Source organism: Myotis myotis, unplaced genomic scaffold, assembly GCF_014108235.1.
Source record: "Myotis myotis isolate mMyoMyo1 unplaced genomic scaffold, mMyoMyo1.p scaffold_m19_p_48, whole genome shotgun sequence".
NCBI classification, from domain to species: domain Eukaryota; kingdom Metazoa; phylum Chordata; class Mammalia; order Chiroptera; family Vespertilionidae; genus Myotis; species Myotis myotis.
Genome location: NW_023416355.1, coordinates 318389 through 334992, shown reverse-complemented (window position 1 = coordinate 334992; position 16604 = coordinate 318389). Strand labels below are relative to the sequence as shown.

The 16604-nt window shown below is 66.4% G+C and overlaps 1 protein-coding gene across 1 annotated transcript; it reads left to right on the top strand.

Moving 5' to 3' along the window:
- The first annotated feature begins 2561 nt into the window (after positions 1-2561).
- Positions 2562-14841, top strand: GABRD (gamma-aminobutyric acid type A receptor subunit delta). Its single transcript, XM_036307616.1, has 9 exons — positions 2562-2730; positions 7984-8096; positions 8389-8456; positions 8544-8764; positions 11356-11438; positions 11813-11950; positions 12491-12646; positions 12784-12995; positions 13359-14841. Exons 1-9 carry the CDS (start codon positions 2663-2665, stop codon positions 13632-13634), a joined length of 1335 nt encoding a protein of 444 aa, XP_036163509.1. The 5' UTR covers positions 2562-2662; the 3' UTR covers positions 13635-14841.
- Positions 14842-16604: the final 1763 nt, after the last annotated feature.

The following is a 16604-nucleotide window of genomic DNA, read 5'->3' as shown; positions in this document are numbered from 1 at the left end:
TGGACTGAGAGATCCCGGGTTCGATTCCAGTAAAGGGCATGTGCCTGGGTTGCGGGCTCGGATCCCCAGTAGGGGGCGTGCAGGAGGCGTCCAGTCAATGATTCTCTCTCATCATTGATGTTTCCATCTCTCTCTCCCTCTCCCCTCCTCCCTTAAACAAATAAAAACGTATTAAAAAAATAAATACTGAGAAGGTCCGGTGCTGACGGCCTCTGAGAGATGCCGGGACCAGGGCAGAGACCGCCCGTCCCGCACGAGCCCAGAGCTCAGGCCTGAAAGGCAGCGGGAGCCAGGGGCCGCCAATCACCCCCCCGCGTTGGCTTCGGAGACTCTGAGCCAGTGTGTTCCTGCAGTTATTAATCGCCTGGTGCAGTGGTCAGCAAACCGCGGCTTGTGAGCCACATGCGGCTCTTTGGCCCCTTGAGTGTGGCTCTTCCACAAAGTACCACGTGCGGGCGCGCACGTACAGTGCGATGAAACTTCGTGGCCCATGCGCAGAAGTCGGTTTTCGGCCTGGGCGAGTCTATTTTGAAGAAGTGGCGTTAGAAGTGGGGGGTGTCGGTCAGTCGGGCGACGGGAGACGCGGCGAAGACGGGCGTGGGACGCAGGGCGGGGGAGGTACCTTGTTTTGAGGTACGTTCGCTGAGGTCGACCCCTTCCAACTCTCCCACCCACACTCGTCGATCTGAAACAAGTGTACAAGACGAGGGTGGATGGGAGAGTTGGAAGGGGTCGACCCCAGCGAACGTACCTCAGTCAGATTGAGGACGTTTTTAGCAAAGGCCAGCTTAGGAGTCCCCTAATTACGTTAATAACAATTACCTACCTAGATAGTTTAAGTTTAAAAAATTTGGCTCTCAAAAGAAATTTCAATCGTTGTCCTGTTGATATTTGGCTCTGTTGACTAATGAGTTTGCCGACCACTGGCCTAGTATATGCCAGAGGCTTGGACACAGGCGACACCATGAAGAAGCAGGCAGACGGGTCCCTGTTTCGGGGCGGGGGCGGATGACAACATAATCCTCGGGGACACTCGCAGCACTTGCTCTGAGCCTGGCCGTGCTCTGGGCACTGCTTTTTGTTTGTTTTTCATGAATTAATTCCTCGACTCCCCCAGCAAACCCAGGCAGATGGACACGTGGGAACGAGGCTGGGTGGTGCCAGTCACACACTCGGATGTGCGGCCCGTGGGCGCCTGGAGCCCAGGGCTTCCGGACCGGACGGACCCAGGTCAGCCAGGGCGGGAGGACCCCCCACGGGAGACACGTCCGCTGAGACACGGCCAGCATTCTTGGGGCCCGTTTCCGGCTTTGGGGGAGAGAGCGGGGACCAGTCCTCCTTCCAGCCTTGGCACTCAGGGTTGGGGTGCAAATCTCCAGCAGCACAGCCTCCCGCTCTCCCTCCACCCACTCCTGCGCTGGGACAGACCACCCAGGACCAGTGTCCGTCCTCCAGGGTCCCCACGGGCAGCTCACTGGCTGTTGGCAGCTGACGTCGAGTCCAGAGTGAATAAATGCCTGAAGTTGGGGATCAGCTTTTTTTGGGAAACTGCTGCAGAATTTTATGTTCAAAGGAACTAAAACAGGAAATGTGCAGGCCTCGGCGTCCTCAGCGCTCTGGGGGGGGGGGGTGTATGGGGGGGGGTTGCCACTGTGGCCGGGGCCCAGCCGTCTGCGTGGCTCCTGGAGGGTGTGGCCAGATGTGGACGGGTGTGATGGGCCTGACCCTCTGGCAAAGAGGTCACCCCGGCCTGGCCTGAGCAGGCTGTGACCGCAGAACCCTGGCCAGGGCAGCAGCCACGGCCCACCCTCTCCCTCACGCCCGCCGGCTGCAGTGGGCAGAGCTCTCCCTGTGCCACCTGCTCAGGCTCAGTGTTGACAGGTTTTAAAATATATATAATTTTATTGATTTCAAAGAGGAAGGGAGAGGATGAGAGAGAGAAACATCAATGATGAGAGAGAATCACTGGTCGGCTGCCTCCTGCAGGCCCCACACTGGGGATCAAGGCCGCAACTGAGCCTGTGCCCTGACCGGCAATCGAACCCAGGATCCAACCGTGACCTCCTGGTTCATAGGTCGGTGCTCAACCCCTGAGCCACACCGGTCAGACTGTGTTGAGAGTTTTGGAAGGAGGTGCTGGTGGGATCTCCCCCAGGAGAAGGCGAGGCTGCAGGGACGCCAGCACCCCCACCCCAACCCCCGCGCCGCCCCAATCAGCTCCTCTGGCCCGCGAGCCCCGCAAACAGCCCCACAAACTGGAAAACTCCGCCTCGGAGACAAGTCCTCCCGCCCGTGCGTCCCCGAAGGCCCCAGACCCGGCACGGGAGGCCGCCGCCCCCGGGCTGTGCGCGCAGGGACCCGGCTAGCCGCCACCTGGACGGGCAGCGGTGGGACTGCGTGCCGGACCCCAGGCCGGGATCGCGGGGGGCGGTGCTCGCGGCTGGGGGGCGGGGGGAGGAGTCGGCGGGCGCCGAGCGGGCGGGGCGCCAGGTGGGGCGGCTCCTCCGTGCGCTCCTCCGCCCTCGCGCCCGCCCCGCGCCGCGCGCCCTCCCGCCTCCGCCCGCCTGTGCGCCGCCGCGGCCGCCGGGGAAGCAACTTCGCGAGCGCCCGCGACCTGCCGGCCCCCGGCCCCGCGCCCCCCGGCGCCCGGCACCCCGAGGCCATGGACGAGCTGGCCCGGCTGCTGCCCCCGCTCCTCCTGCTCTGCGCGCAGCAGCCCCGCGGCACCAGGTGAGCGCGCCGCCGCCGAGCCCGGGCGGCCGGAGGGAGCCGGGGCGAACCGAGCTTCACCCCGTGTCTGCCCCCCACGAATACCCCGCGCTCGCGCCCTGTCCCACCCTCACCCCGTGCCCGCCCCCCACCCCGAGTTCGCCCCCTATTCCCCGCCCCCCGCCCCGTCTCCGCGTGTGGGTCTCCCTCTTCCCCGGACTCCCGCCCGCAGGGTGGGCGCGCGGGGCGCTGTCCGCCGCCCGGGTGCTGAACCGGCCCGGCGGGGCGGGAGGCGGGCGGGAGCCGCTCCCAGGTCCGCCCGGAGCCCCGGCACTTGGCGGGTCCCTGCCTGGAGGGTCCCCGGCCGGCGGGTGTCCTTCTAGGCGTCGCTGCGGGCAGGAGGGAAGGCGCGATCCCGGGAACAGGAGGCGGCCGCTCCCGCTCCGTGAGCAGGGCTGTCCCCCAGGTCCTGGTCCCGGAGCGGGGCTGGGCCGACAGGAAGGCGGTCCTCGGTCCTCCGGGCTGTATGAGGGGAGAGCGCGGGGGTCTCCATTCCGGGGCCAATTCAAAGGGCGCCCCCTGAGCCCTGGATGTGCAGGCGGGAGCCAGCCAGGCGCCCCTACAGTCGGGAGGGGATGAGTGCCCGTCCCCCAGAGAAGCACGGGGCCCCCTTCCCAGGCTGGGAGCCCTCCCTCTGGCTCCCGGGACCAGCTCCGGCCCTGCTTGCTCTTCTCCTCTCTGGGGACTTGAATTGGGCACCAGCCGCCCAGCGGCCTGAGCCCTGGCCTGGCCACCTCCCATGGGAGCGGAGGGCCTTTTGGTGAGAGGGCTCTGCAGAGAAACCAGAGCCAAAACAGGCACCCCCCCCCAGCCATGGCCGGCCGTTCAGTGGTTAGAGCATCGCCCGCAGACTGAAGGGTTGCAGGTTCGAGGGCACGGACCCTCGTTGCAGGCTCGATGCCGGCCCTGGTCGGGGAGCGTGCGGGAGGCAGCCAGTCGACGTGCCTCTCTCACATTGATGTTTCTCTCTCTGTCTCACCCCCTCCCTTCCACTCTTTGTAAAAAATCAATGGAAAAAAATATCCTCAGGTGAGGATTAACAACAACAAAAAAACACACAAAAAACAACTCCCCCCCACCTGGGGCATGGCGGTCAGCCCACTGATGTCAAAGGACATAGAGCTGAGCAGCTGACCGCCAGCCTGTTTGCTGCAGGCGCTCGGGCAGCCCGTCCTGGGGGGGGGGATGTGGTCGGAGCTTCCTTGTCAGTGTCGTGGGGGGCAGAGCAGGGAGGCCTGGGGCTGGCAGCGCCTGGCCGCTGCGCCAGGGTCCCGGGCAGGCTGACTCGCCGTCCGCGTCCTCGTCCTGGGGGGGCTGTGCTCTTCATCAGCCCCGCGGACCTTCCTGCTCCCTCCTCCCTCCTGCCCAGAACCTGGAGGGGCAGGTGGAGGCGCCGTCGCCGCGGCCGCTGGACGCCCCGATCCGCTGGCGACCCAGGCCCACGGCCACGGCCACGACCTCTGAAATCCAAGGCTCTCTGAGCCCTAACATCTTAGCCCAAGTGTGACCCCAAAACTCATCTGGCGGGAGAGCCTGTCTCGCTCAGACAAGGGGTTCGCTTGCCTTCACCGCCCTATTTCGGGGCGTTTGTACATGTCCCGCTGGGACGTGCTCCAGCCCCCTAGGTCTGCCCGGCACCCTGCCGCCTGTCTGGAGTCTGACACATTCTGAACGCCGACCCCGCCTGGTCCCTGGGTGTGGGCGAGGACGTGCCTGGGTGTGCGGAAGGGCTGTGAGGCCGTGGCCCGGCCTAGGAGAGCCTGCGCTTGGCGGCCCTCCGCGGCGACCTGCAGATGGCTTCCATGTCCCTTCCCCCCGGAAAGCAGAAGGACTGCACCCCTCGCCCCTCTGTCTAGGTCCTCACCCCTGCTGCAGGGGGTACAGTGGGACTCACAGGGGTGCCTGTGCCTGTCCTGGCTGCTCGGCGTGGCCCAGGCCGGGGTCGGGGGGAAGAGCTCTGTGGGGTGAGAAGCGTGTGCCTGCAGCATTGGTGGGCCGGTCAGAGCCGCGCCTCCCCTGAGTCCGACCATCACTCCCCCGTGGGCACCGCACTCACCAGCTGCACGCTGCGTGGGTGGCCTTCGCTGCTGCTGGCACCTCATCTCCCTGGAGAAGCCGCGCCCGCAGCTCCTGCCTCCAGCTCACGGTGCACTCCTGGCGGCTCCTCTTTGCCTTGGTAACTGTGGTGCCAGCGCGGCGGGTGTTGCTCTAAAAACAGAGCCGTCAGGGATCCGTGGGCTGTGTGTGTGCGAGGGGGGGGCCCTGGGGGAGGAGGACCCCGGCTCTGCTCCGTACACCCACCTTCCCCTTCTGTCCCCAGGGGCACGGGCGGTGACAGGGGCGGGAGGGGGCGGGGGCTGCCGGCACCCAGGGCGCAGGGCGGGGGCTGCCGGCACCCACGGTGGCCACTCCGCCCGGGGGTTGAGCCCGGCCCATGTCCCTGCACTTCTCATCTCCCCACAGGGAACCCTGGCCCGAGGCCACCGGGGGGTCCTGGGCCGTCACGGGCCAGCAGCGCTCTCCCGAGATGCTCCCCGCTGAGCTCCCCGCGGGGCGCCCACCCCTTCCTGCCTCTCAGGACCCGGACTGGCATGTAGCGTGCCCTCCTGGCGTCTGGACCGCCCCAGCCCTACACAGCCGGGGGCACCAGCGCCTTCCTAGGTGGGAAGCGACATCAGGGAGAGCCTGTCCCCTCACCCGCCGAGGTCGCAGAGGCTGAGCCATCTCCTGGTGTCCAGCCGCTTCCGGGCCAGCTTCACGGTGGGGCTGCCCAGGGCTGACCCCGGCCTGGCCCTCACGCCCCGAGTGGGCGTGGGATGGGGGGAAGGAGTGCGTCACCCGGCCGACAGCCCAGGCCCTGGAAGGACCGCATCTCCTGCCGACCTGGTTCCGGCTGCGCTGCCGCTGGGTGGCAGCTGGGCTGGTCCAAAAATAACGCCTATTCCCAATCCTTTACAGCGACCTTCAGCGTGGCCTCCATCGTCCTTTAAAGCTGCTTCCCGGGGCGGGACGTCTTTCATTCCTTTTGATCCTTTGCTACAAAGCTCCTGCCCCCCCATCCTGGGCCCGGCCGTCACCACGGTGGGCCCGCGGGACAGGTTGAGGGTCTGCAAGTGTCATCAGCTAAGAAGCTCCTGGTTCAAGGTCAATTCTTCAAAAGGCCACGTATGAAACAGACAAGGGGTCTCCCCAACCCTGGCAGCCCCAGGAGTGCTGGGCCCCCTGAGAGCACAGGGGGAGGGGCCTGGCAGCTCGGCTGGGCTGTACACTCGGCCCTGGAGCTCCAGCCCCACCCGCTGCGGCTCCAGAAATGAGAGGCCCCTGCTGGCCCCGGGCTGGGCCAGGCCCCCTTCTGTCTCAGTGGGTCCCGTCCACTCACACGTGGGGCGCTGGGCAAGGGGCTGGACACGGCGGCCGCACATGGGGCCTCAGCTTGGCTGCACGGACGGGCACCAGGGAGCCGGAGCTGGGTGCCCGGCTGCCGATGACAAGGACACAGTCCCTGAGGGAGCAGGATGCGGGGGGGTCGGGCTGGGCCCCCGCTGGGGGAGGGGCGGAGTGGCAGAGGGTGGTGGGCAGAAGGGACGGCGGCCGAAGGAAGAGCCCAGCGTGGGCACCTGGGCAGCAGTGGTGCCTCCGGCGGGCGGGTCAGTCTCCGGCCAGGCTCAGGGCTCCCAGCAGCCTCCGGGTCCCTCACGTCTCCCCCACGGGCACAGGCCAGGCGTGGGCCCAAGGTGACCTTGTCGGAAAAGAAGTGATTCAGAGACTAACAAACAGGAGAGTTGTTCATAAAAATATATATATTCATCAGTATAAATATGCATGTAAATATGCGTATAGATTTCAGAGAGGAAGGGAGAGGGACAGAGAGAGACATCAGTGACGAGAGAGAAGGGAGCCATTGACCGGCTGCCTCCTGCGCGGCCCCTACTGGGGATCGAGCCTGCAACCGGGCACGTGCCCCGACTGGGAACGGAACCGTGACCTCCTGGTTCATAGGTCAAAGTTCAACCGCTGAGCCCCGCGGGCCGGGGGAGAGTTATTCTTGGATGCCCCCCGTCATTCCCGGCTCTGCTCCCCACCGCGGGGCCCCCTGTGGCTGGATGTGGGTGTGAGTTGCCGGGGCTTCTGAAACAGGCGACCCCAAACTTGGGGGCCGGGTCCTCTCCCAGTTTTGGGGCCACGACCGTGGTCCAGGGGTCGGCAGGTTGCTTCCTCCTGAGGCCGTGGGGAGCGTCCACTTGGAGCCCCTCCCCGCTCCCGGGGCCTCAGGCCTGGGCTGCCTGGGCCTGGGAGGGCGGGTGGCTCCCCGCGTGTCTGTTCTCCGATGAGGATGCCAGTCCTGGGTACAGGCCCACCCCAAGCCAGTGTGGCCTCCTCTTAGCCAATCCCCCTGCGAAGAGCCCGTTTCCCAATAAGCTCCCACTCTGAGGTCTGGGTGGCGTGAGTTCTGGGGCCACTGCCCACCCCAGGGCGGGTGAGCGGGGGAGCCCCCGGGGAGCTCCGTGTGCTTCAGGCTGTCGGCGTGTGTGGGACTCCAGGTGCCCGCCAGGCGTGTGGCACCCACAGGAGCTGCCAGGGTGTCAGTGGGACTTCCCTGCAACCAGGAGGCTGGCCCCCCGCTTTTCCTGGTCAGACTCAGCTCCAGAAGCACATGGCAATGGGGGCTCTGAGGCCAGCGGTCGGGAGGCAGCTGCACCTGCCCCCGCCCCCCCGCCCCCTCGGGCTCTCGGCCTGGCCCGGGGCAGGTTTGGGACCTCGGCCGCCCCTCCCTTTCCCTGGCCCTCACCCTCCTGCTCCTGCAGCCTCGCTCTGAGTCCCTCCTGCAGGACGCTTCCTCCTTGGGGGCCGAGAGGGGCAACGGGCCCTTGTCGGGGTCCCCTGAGGCCTGTCGGATGGGAGGCCCTAATGTGGGGGCTCTGGGCTGGCTGCCCTCTGGGGGCCGTTGGTGGAGGGAGCCGGGGGGAGGCTCCCAGGCTGGGGCTCCGCCTGACCCTGACGGCCTCTGTCCAGGCCCAGCTGGGGGGGCAGAGGCTGAGCCGGGGCCGGTGGACAAATGGAGCAGCCCTGGGCTCGGCACCTCCCCGGGCCCGTCTCCGGCATGATCCCTGGCCTGGAGCGCTCTTGGATACCCTCCCTGTCCACTGGCCCAGCCTCGGGTCGGGACCCAGGCCCGTCCTGGTGCCGCCTGCGACCTTGGGCCTGCGTTTCCAGGGCGATGAACGACATCGGGGACTACGTGGGCTCCAACCTGGAGATCTCATGGCTGCCCAACCTGGACCACCTCATGGAGGGCTATGCCCGGAACTTCCGCCCCTGCATCGGAGGTGAGCGGGCGGCGGGCGGGGCCGGAGCCCAGCGGGGCCGGTGACCCCTGGCCCGGGGCTGGCTCCCCTTGAGCGCCGGCCCCCCAGGGACACAGCTGGGAAGGCGGGTCCCCTAGACCTCGCTGCAGGCTTGTCCCGAGACGGCTCCCTCCTAAAGCTCGGCTGGTCACAGTCTCGCCTGCCGGGGCTTTCCTGGCCTGGGTCCGTGCATGTGTGTGTGCGTGCGTGTGCATGTGTGTATGTGTGTGTGTGTGCATACAGAGTCTGGCCTCAGCCTGCTCCCTCCCCGCAGGCCCCCCTGTGAACGTGGCGCTTGCCATCGAGGTAGCCAGCATCGACCACATCTCCGAGGTGAACATGGTAGGTGTGCCCGCCTCTGCTGCCTGCGCCCCAGGATTGGACCGGGCGCCCCAGGACGGCGGCTGACGGCAGGCCCTCCGCCCCCAGGAGTACACCATGACCGTGTTCCTGCACCAGAGCTGGCGGGACGGCCGGCTGTCCTACAACCACACCAACGAGACGCTGGGGCTGGACAGCCGCTTCGTGGACTGGCTCTGGCTCCCCGACACCTTCATCGTCAACGCCAAGTCCGCCTGGTTCCACGACGTGACCGTGGAGAACAAGCTCATCCGGCTGCAGCCCGACGGGGTGATCCTGTACAGCATCCGGTGAGCCGCCGCCGGAGCCCGGGACCACGGGGGGCGGGGAGGGCGCTATTTACTCCCTCCGACCAGCAGCCACTGCCCAGCCAACGCTGACGGCAGAGGTTGCCAGCGGCAGCCGGCAGATTCAGCTTCTGGCCAACGCGGCCGCTACCTTTTTTTAAAAAATTGGGGCAGAATTCACATGGCGTAAGATGAACCCTTTTAAAATGAACAATTCAGCCCTGGCTGGTGTGGCTCAGTGGGTAGAGCGCCGGCCCGTGGACCGAAGGGTCCGGGTTCAATTCCGGTCAAGGGCAGGCACCTCGGATGCATGCTCCTCCCCGGCACAGGCCCTGGTCAGGGCGCAGGTAGGCGGCAACCACTCGACGTGTCTCTCTCACCTCGATGCTTCTCTCTGCCCTTCCCTCTCTCCCTCTCCCTAAAATCAATGAAAAATGTCTCCGGTTGAGGACGAACAAATGAACAGTTCAGTGACACCGAGCAGCACGATGGATGTTGTGCAAACATCGCCTCTGTCGAGCAGCTAGAGTCTAGCTCCAGAACATGTCATCCCCCCAAAAGGAGACCCTGCACCCATGACGTGGTTGCTCCCCTCCCCCCCCGCACCCCGGTGCCGGGAGCCGGTCCATGCTTGCTGTTTCAAGGGACCTGGCACATATGGCATACTGTTCTTAATATGTTTGCTCACCTTCTTGGCACTATGTGTTTTAACCAAGCTCACCTCTCTGAGAAAGGTTGTTTCCCCAGGTAGGGATTTTCCCCTGAAGTTAGGGAGGGAATAAAACCTCTTAACTAAGTGCCAGGTGGGTAGTTAATCACTTTAACTACGAACAATCATGCTTAAGCTACATAATCTTTACTCCCTGGAATGGAGATAAGAAACGCCCTAACCTTTGGAATAGAGATTGATAGGATTGGAATCAACTGGTATAAATACAGATGTAACAAGACAACAGGACTCAGAACCTAGACACAGAACCTATACGGAACCTAGAGACAGAAGAACTTCGCTGGAGAGAACATGGCAAAAGATCCTGGACAGAAACTGGCCACAGAACCTGGAGACAGAACCTAGCGAGAGAACATGGCTGAAGAACATAGAGACAGAACCTGGCTACAGAACCTGGCTAGAACATGGCAAGAGAACCTGACTAGAACCTGGTGACTGAACCTGGCTGGAGAACCTGGACAGAACCTGGCTGGAGAACCTGGACAGAACCTGGCTGGAGAACCTAGCAAGAGAACATGGACACAGAACCTGGCTGGAGATCCTAACCAGAACTTGGCTGGAGATCCTGGCTAGAGATCCTGGCTAGGCTGCTGATCAACTGAACGCTGTCTCCGTGTCATTCCTTCTTCGCTGACTCCATCTACACCTTTGGGAACCCCTGGACCTGCTGGGGTTGGACCCCAGCACCCCGGAAATCACCAGCCTCTGCCTCTGGACCTGCCCCTTCTGCACACACTTTGTGTCGATGCGTCCCAGACGGTGACCCCGTGTCGCCTGCTTCGCTGGGCGTGGAGTCTGTGAGGCACATCCACGTCGTAACATGGGTCATGACTTTATTCCTCTTCCGGCCGATGCTCCACCCGGGTCCCCCAGTGTCTGCGTCCACGCGCCCACCCAGGGGCGCCGGGCGGGGTCCCCCTTCGGGCAACTGTGAGCGGCACAGCTACGAACGTGCGTGTCCGTGTAGTTGAACACGTGTTCTCTGACACCTGCCTTTTAAACATGGGATTAATTGGTAACATTTTAGAAACCAGGAGGTTTACATAGGAATCGAAATTCTCTTGGAAAACCAGGCCGCTTGGCCGCTGGGCCTGCTACCACCCAGGTCAGCGGGAAGGCCTGGACAGAACCTGGACAGAACCTGGACAGAACCTGGCTGGAGAACCTAGCGAGGGAACATGGCTACAGAACCTGGCTGGAGATCCTAACCAGAGCTCCGCCCCTGGGCCCCGGCTCAGCCACCAAGTCCAGCGTTGTTTTTTTTTGGAATTTTTGTAATTTTCTCTCTTTTGTTTTTTAAAAAATTGTTCTTTATTTTTGAAAGTGTTACATATGTCTCCTTTCCCCCCATTGACCCCCTCCAACCCCCCCCAGGCCAAGGACAGCGTTTTGAAGGATGAAGAAAGTGAATGAAATCCAGTCCTTCATTCGTTTTTTTAAAATATATTTTTACTGATTTCAGAGAGGAAGAGAGAGAGAGAAACTTCAATGATGAGAAAGAATCATTGATCGGCTGCCTCTGGCTCGCCCCACACTGGGGATCGAGCCCACAACCCAGGCCTGTGCCCTGACCAGGAATCAAACCGGGGCCCCTTTCGTCCACAGGCCGACACTCTGCCCACTGAGCCACACTGGCCAGGGCCCGTCCTGCATTCTTGAAGGGAGACCCTCCCCCCCAATAAAGAGACCCGTTCTCTGTCCACCCAGGAGCCGGCACCTTGCCATCCAAGCCCACGGGCGAGGCCGGGGCTCCTGGGAGGGGCCCTCGGGCGGGCACAGGGCCTCTCTGCCCGTTGGGTCAGGGAGCTGCCAGCCTCCAGGGCCTGCCTCCCCCTGGGACCTCCCTGCTGTGTCGTCCGCACAGAATCACCGCCACGGTGGCCTGCGACATGGACTTGGCCAAGTACCCGATGGACGAGCAGGAGTGCATGCTGCATCTGGAAAGCTGTGAGTGCCGGCGGCTCCCGGGCGGCGCCTGCGTCTCGGGGACCTTGCTGTGGGCGGGCAGGGGCTCGGGCTGGCTGGGCCCTCCCTGTGCAGCTGGCCTGGCTCAGGGGCAGGGAGTGACCGGGACGGGCATCCAGGGAGCCTGAACCCGGGGGGGAGCAGGAGTGGGTGCCCCGCAGCCGGGCCTGGAGCCCAGGGAGGCACGGACCTGCACGGCTGGGCCGGCCGCCTGGGGACGGGGACCTGCACTCGCGCCAGCTCCCGGGCCCCCCCACCCGCCGAGGCCTCCCTGGTCCTGGCGCCCCGTGTGGGCTCCCCTGGGTGGGGGTGGGGGGCTGGGCCTGGGCTCCGCTGCCCACATGGCCTCCCCGCAGACGGCTACTCGGCTGAGGACATCGTGTACTACTGGTCGGAGAACCAGCAGCAGATCCACGGGCTGGACAAGCTGCAGCTGGCCCAGTTCACCATCACCAGCTACCGCTTCACCACCGAGCTGATGAACTTCAAGTCGGGTAACGTGGCCGCCGCCTCTTCCTGGGAGCCCGGCTCCCGCGTTTCCGCCGAGGCCCTGGCAGCTCCGGGACCTGAGGGTCAGCGGTCAACCGCTGGCGGGCACCGGCTGCGCCCCCGTGCCGGCCTGGGCCAGCTTTCCTCTGTCTCACTCCTCGGTCCTTTGTTGCTTCCCGGGGGTAGTGGCACCTTGAGTTTGGGGGCCACCTGGGGGGTGCGGGGTGCACAGGGCCAAGGCCTGGGGGCTGCCTGGTGTCCTGGTGTCGGGGCCCTGATCCCAGCCCCATTCTTTCCTTGAGCTCAGCCGTGCGGGGAGGGGGCCAGGCCGGGAGGGGAGGGCCGGCCCCTCTGCTAGGAAATCTTCCCACTCTCCTCCCTCTGGGTGGCCAGGCTTCGGGGAGCGGTGGTGAAGGCAGGGGTCCAGGGCCCTCCTTCCTTCTGAGGCTCGCAGGGGCCCGAGGGCCGTGGTAGGGGCATGGGGAGGGGCAGGGTGGTGCTGGGTCCTGACGGCTGCCCTCCCCCCCCCCCCCCCCCCCCCGCAGCCGGCCAGTTCCCTCGGCTCAGCCTGTACTTCCACCTGCGGAGGAACCGGGGCGTCTACATCATCCAGTCCTACATGCCCTCCGTCCTGCTGGTCGCCATGTCCTGGGTCTCCTTCTGGATCAGCCAGGCAGCCGTGCCTGCCAGGGTGTCCCTAGGTACCAGCCCAACCGCCCCTCCCAGGGAGCAGGACGGGACCCCGTCAGCCACGAACCCAGGCCTGGCCCCGGCCTCCTGAGCCGGCCGCCCCCCCCCCCCCCACGGGCGGTGGGATCAGCACCCCTGCCTCCCACAGGCATCACCACGGTGCTGACCATGACCACCCTGATGGTCAGCGCCCGCTCCTCCCTCCCGCGGGCGTCGGCCATCAAGGCGCTGGACGTGTACTTCTGGATCTGCTACGTGTTCGTCTTCGCCGCGCTGGTGGAATACGCCTTCGCCCACTTCAACGCCGACTACCGGAGGAAGCAAAAGGCCAAGGTCAAGGTCACGGAGCGGAGGGCAGAGGTGAGGACGGGCTGTGCTGGTTCCCTGGAGCTCAGGACCAAGGACAGCTCCCTCCCCGCAAAACACAGGGCGCTGGGGTGGCCGGCTGTCTCCTGTGCCCAACCCGGACCCCCTGCCGCCTGCTCCCGCCCGCTCCCCCCCAGCTCCCGCCCGCTCCCGCCCGCTCCCCCCCAGCTCCCGCCCGCTCCCCCCCAGCTCCCGCCCGCTCCCCCCAGCTCCCGCCCGCTCCCCCCCCAGCTCCCGCCCGCTCCATCTGCCGTGGGTCACGGAGCTGCTGGCCATGGTGGGGTCCCGTGTGGCCACCTCTGGTCACCTCAGGCCGGCCGCCGGCTCAGCTGCCTCCTGCACGCCCCCCCCCCCCAGGTGGACGTGAGGCAGGCCATCGTGCTGTTCTCCCTCTCGGCTGCCGGCGTCTCCCAGGAGCTGGCCGTGTCCCGGCGGCCGAGCCGCCTGCCCGGGAGCCTCCTGGGCTCCTACCGGTCGGTGGAGGTGGAGGCGGGGCCGGCCGAGAAGCAGGGAGGCCTCCGCTCCCTTTTCAAGCCCATCGACGCGGACACCATCGACATCTACGCCCGCGCCGTGTTCCCCGCGGCCTTCGCGGCCGTCAACGTCATTTACTGGGCGGCTTACGCTCTCTGAGCGGGCGCCCGGCCTCCTGCCGCCCGGCCTCTGGGGAGAGGGACCCTCGCGTGGCTTGGACCGGCGAGTTCCAGAGTGGAGGCCACGACAGACCACGTGACGCAGGAGGAACACGCGGCCCCCCGGCGCCTGGCCCGCCCCCACCTCCGGGAACACCGCCCCGGGGCCCTCCCGCCTGCAGACGCCCAGCCCAGCTCCTCCACCCAACAGCAGAGCCCTGACCGCGGCTGAGCCGGGGCGCGGGGCCTGGGGGCCACGCACTTGACGCGGGAAACGACCCTGACTCCCGGGCGTCCGTGGGGTGAACCGGGAGTGGAGGCAGCTGGGCGTGGGGGTGCTCGTTGCCTGGGGGAGCGGGCGGAGCGGGCGCCGTAGCCTCTGGTCCCAGCATGAAATAAAGTGGAGCCCCGGCCCCTGGCCCTCTCTCCCAGCAGCCATGGCTCAGCGGGCACAGGGCACAGGGACCCGCAGACAGACACTCGCGTTCCAGAGGCTGAGCCACGTGGCCACGTGCGGGGTGTCGGTGGGAGGGCAGTGGGGGGCGTCCAGGAGTCACAGCGGCTCCCCTGTCTTGGTCCCACGGCCGTGGTGCCGGGACGGTGCCGTCCTGGAGGAGGCGATGGGAGGACAGAGGCCATCAAGTCCCCACAAACCCCAGCCCCTTCCCAGCTGCACTGCCTCCGGAGACGGAGACGCGGGGGACAGGGCCACAGCTCAGCCAGCCGGCCTCGGCCGCGGGAGGCCCGGCAGCAGCTCTGACGAGGGTCCGGTTTCCGGTGCCGCCTCCTCAGCCGGAGGGAGCAGGAGCGCAATCGGGCAGCTGTGCGGGCGGCCGGCTCTGTGGGGAAGGTCGCCAGCTGCAGGTCCTACTGTGCCCAGGTGCCCCTCCCGGGGAGCCCACCTCATGCCACCTCCAGGGGTGCCTGCTGGGCCATCGCGCCCCACCCCCGCCCGGCACAGCCCGCCCAGGGGCCCAGTGGCCTGGCCGCGAGGGAGGCTCACCCACAGGCAGGGTGGCCCCTGAGGCCAGCTGCTCCCCAAAGAGCCGCCCTGTCAGAGGGCAGAGGCGGGCGCTGGCCCCGCTGCCCAAACCACAGATGGGGCTCACCAGCTCACCTCTGGCCCAGCTCTAGGCTCTGCCCTTAAAGATCCGCCCTGGCACCTGCAGCCCCTTTGCCACCTGCTCCCAGGGACGAGGCTGCGGGTCCTTGCGGGGGGGGGAGGGGGGGGTGAGACGGCCGGAGAGCAGGGGCTCCCGGCTGCAGCCTGAGCAGGAGTGGGAGCTGCAGAGAGCGGGTGCCAGGACAGCAGAGCTGGATCTGGGTCAGCCGGACCACGGGGGGTGGCGGCCCAGCCCAGCCAGCTCCACGAGAGGGAGAACAGTACGATGGCCTGTCCGTGGAGCTGTCCGTGGAGCTGGCTGGGCAGACAGACAGACAGACAGATGGGGACAGTGCTGCCCAAGAGAGGCAGCCCTCTCTCCCTGCCCCTGCCCAGCACCCCCTGGTCTGGGTGACCCCGGGCAGAGGCACCGCTCCCCTCCTTCCTGGGGTGAGTTCCCGGGGGTGGCACGCTAACGACACCGGCTGGGTCAGACTGCTGGCCCCACCCTCCTCCCGGGCACCCAGGTCCTGCCTAAGGCCCAGCCTTCTGCCAGGGCCCCCGGGGACACGGGGGCGGGTTCAAAGCCGGCGGAGCGGCTGGCTCCCCGGCACAGAGGTTGGCGGGCCACCGAGCGCTGCCAGGACCTGCCCGCCCCCAGCCCTCCGCCTGCCGGGCTGCAGGGCGCCCCTCACTGCACAAGCCCGCGGGGAGCTATTTAAAGCCGCTCTGTGCCGCCAGCGCCCACACAGCCGGGCCCACCGGGCAGGAGCTGGGGCTGATCCGCCGCAGCAACCCCCGCCCCCCGCCCCCCCCAGCCTGCAGGCTGCTATTTCTGCTGCATGTTTACCCGGCGGGCGGGGAAAAGAGCCGGGAAAAGGCTTTTAAACAGAGTTCTATTCTGGTGGTGCCAGGAGCCCACGGAAGGCGGGCGGAGCGAGGCTGGCAGCTGGGGGTGGGGGGTGGGGGCTCGCGGTTCCAGCTACCAGGCGGCTGGGCCGGGCGGGGCGGGTCGGGAGGTGGCAGCTCCCCAGGCGCCTCCTGTGGGCGGGGCTGGATTTGGGGGGCCGCGGCTTCCTGGTCTGTGTCCCTGGGGGGTCCGGAAGGCACAGTATCAACGTACTTTTTAAAAAAATATCTTTTTATTGATTTCAGAGCGGAAGGGGGAGGGGGAGGGAGGTAGAAACATCGACGACGAGAGAGAATCACTGATCGGCTGCCTTCCGCACCCCCCACCGGGGATGGAGCCCGCACCCCGGCCTGTGCCCCGACTGGGGGCTGAACCCTGACCTCCTGGTTCCTGCGTCGACGCTCAGCCCCCGAGCCACGTGCCTGGGTTCAACGTGGACTCTTAGTGCTCCCCTGGGACGGCTCCCCCACCGCCCGGGGGCCCGAGGGCCGGGGCCGGCGCCCGGCGCCCCTCTACCCGCAGCCCCGCAGCCGGAGGGACAGCACGGACCTCCTCTCCCAGGAGCGGCCGCTCTCACCCGCACGCGCACAGCGTCCGGGTGCCCTCAGGGCAGAGAATGAGCTGGGGACGGGGTGCGGGGAGTGCGGGGTGTCAGCGTCCTGGGGCTGCCGTGCAAAGGACACGGTCTGTCCTCCCCCAGGTCTCAGTCCGGAACCCAAGCCCCCACTGTGGGCAGCGTTTCCCTCTGAGGAGAGCAGGCCCCACCCCCGCCCGCCGACACCCCGCCAGCTCCTGCGCCGCCTGCGCTCTGGGGCGGCCTCGGCTCCCAGAGTCACGTGGCCTGTCCTCTGCGTGTCCTCGCCACGTGTGACCTCATTTTAACTGAGTATAGCGGCAGAGGCCCCATTTCCAAATAAGGTCCCGTCCTGAGGTTCGGGGTGAACATGGATTTTGGGGGA

Coding starts and splice junctions, on each gene's coding strand:
- GABRD (XM_036307616.1), top strand. CDS start 2,663: ATGGACGAGCTGGCCCGGCTGCTGCCCCCGCTCCTCCTGCTCTGCGCG. Junction 8,097..8,388: donor CTTCCGCCCCTGCATCGGAG/GTGAGCGGGCGG, acceptor CCCTCCCCGCAG/GCCCCCCTGTGAACGTGGCG. Junction 8,457..8,543: donor ACATCTCCGAGGTGAACATG/GTAGGTGTGCCC, acceptor CTCCGCCCCCAG/GAGTACACCATGACCGTGTT.